The sequence below is a fragment of the Limulus polyphemus genome, unplaced genomic scaffold (genome assembly GCF_000517525.1).
Source record: "Limulus polyphemus unplaced genomic scaffold, Limulus_polyphemus-2.1.2 Scaffold4562, whole genome shotgun sequence".
Classification (NCBI taxonomy): domain Eukaryota; kingdom Metazoa; phylum Arthropoda; class Merostomata; order Xiphosura; family Limulidae; genus Limulus; species Limulus polyphemus.
Window position 1 is genome coordinate 81,646 of NW_013670172.1, and position 1,492 is coordinate 83,137.

The 1,492-nt window shown below is 33.4% G+C and overlaps 1 protein-coding gene across 1 annotated transcript in view; it reads left to right on the forward strand.

Annotated features, from left to right (window-relative positions):
• LOC106471350 (neuronal acetylcholine receptor subunit beta-3-like) overlaps positions 1–1,492 on the forward strand; it is a gene marked incomplete at its 3' end in the record, with an annotated part of 12,487 nt that overhangs the window by 6,238 nt on the left and 4,757 nt on the right. Inside the window, exon 3 of the mRNA XM_013931950.2 lies at positions 552–596. Coding sequence (XP_013787404.1) covers positions 552–596 — 45 coding nt within the window. The remainder of the gene's footprint in view (positions 1–551; positions 597–1,492) is intronic.

Consider the following 1,492-nt stretch of genomic DNA (forward strand, 5'->3'; position numbering starts at 1 on the left):
ATTTACACAAAGTGGTATTTAGTAAAGGTGCATCAAGTGTGTTTCTAATGTTATTTAGTAAAGGTGCATCAAGTGTGTTTCTAATGTTGTTTAGTAAAGGTGCATCAAGTGTGTTTCTAATGTTATTTACACAAAGTGGTATTTAGTAAAGGTGCATCAAGTGTGTTTCTAATGTTGTTTAGTAAAGGTGCATCAAGTGTGTTTCTAATGTTATTTACACAAAGTGGTATTTAGTAAAGGTGCATCAAGTGTGTTTCTAATGTTGTGTACTGCCATGAGTGGTATTTAGTAAAGTTGCAGCAAGTGTGTTTCTAATGTTGTTTAGTAAATGTGCAGCAAGTGTGTTTCTAATGTTGTGTACTGCCATGAGTGGTATTTAGTAAAGGTGCATCAAGTGTGTTTCTGATGTTGTGTACTGCCATGAGTGGTGCTTAATACAAGTTCATCGTAACGAATCCAAATAATATGTAACCGAAAACGGATGAAAGAAGCGTTTTGTACGAAACTGTTGTCTATGATTGACCATTAATATTTTTATTTTTCTTTGCCAGGATGAAAGGACTCAGGTTCTTACCGTTGAGGGATCTCTGGTTATGGTACGTTTTTGTGTGCACAGAAATGTTTTGTTTCTAGTTTTTACACTTTATTATAGAAAACTAAAAACATGAACTCGAACATTATGTAGAAGATATGATTTCAATTCACCCATTACCTTACACCTTTTGCAGGTACATGAAGGTACTAGTTAATACATTAGCGGTGAAGTGTGATCTTAGAAAGCAGTAGTTACAGAATATGTTATTAATATACCTATCTTACTGTCTACATTTTTATATATCAAGGGAAGTTAGATTTAGAATTGAAATAACTCTGTTTTAAATAAAGACAATACTACTTTAATGATATCCAGTGATCTGTTTTCCACTTCCTGTTCTAACAGATGGTGAGAATTTGAGAAGTGGTCTATCATGAAACGTTATGAGTTTATTACACCATATGGTACATACAAGACTACCATCAGTTAATACAAAGTGAAACGCTATGAGTTTATTACACCATATGGTACATACAAGACTACCACCAGTTAATACAAGGTGAAACGCTATGAGTTTATTACACCATATGGTACATACAAGACTACCATCAGTTAATACAAAGTGAAACGCTATGAGTTTATTACACCATATGGTATATACAATACTACCATCAGTTGGTACAAGGTGAAACGCTATGAGTTTATTACACCATACGGTACATACAAGACTACCATCAGTTAATACAAAGTGAAACGCTATGAGTTTATTACACCATATGGTACATACAAGACTACCATCAGTTAATACAAAGTGAAACGCTATGAGTTTATTACACCATATGGTACATACAAGACTACCATCAGTTAATACAAAGTGAAACGCTATGAGTTTATTACACCATATGGTACATACAAGACTACCATCAGTTAATACATACATGAAACACTTAGAGATTT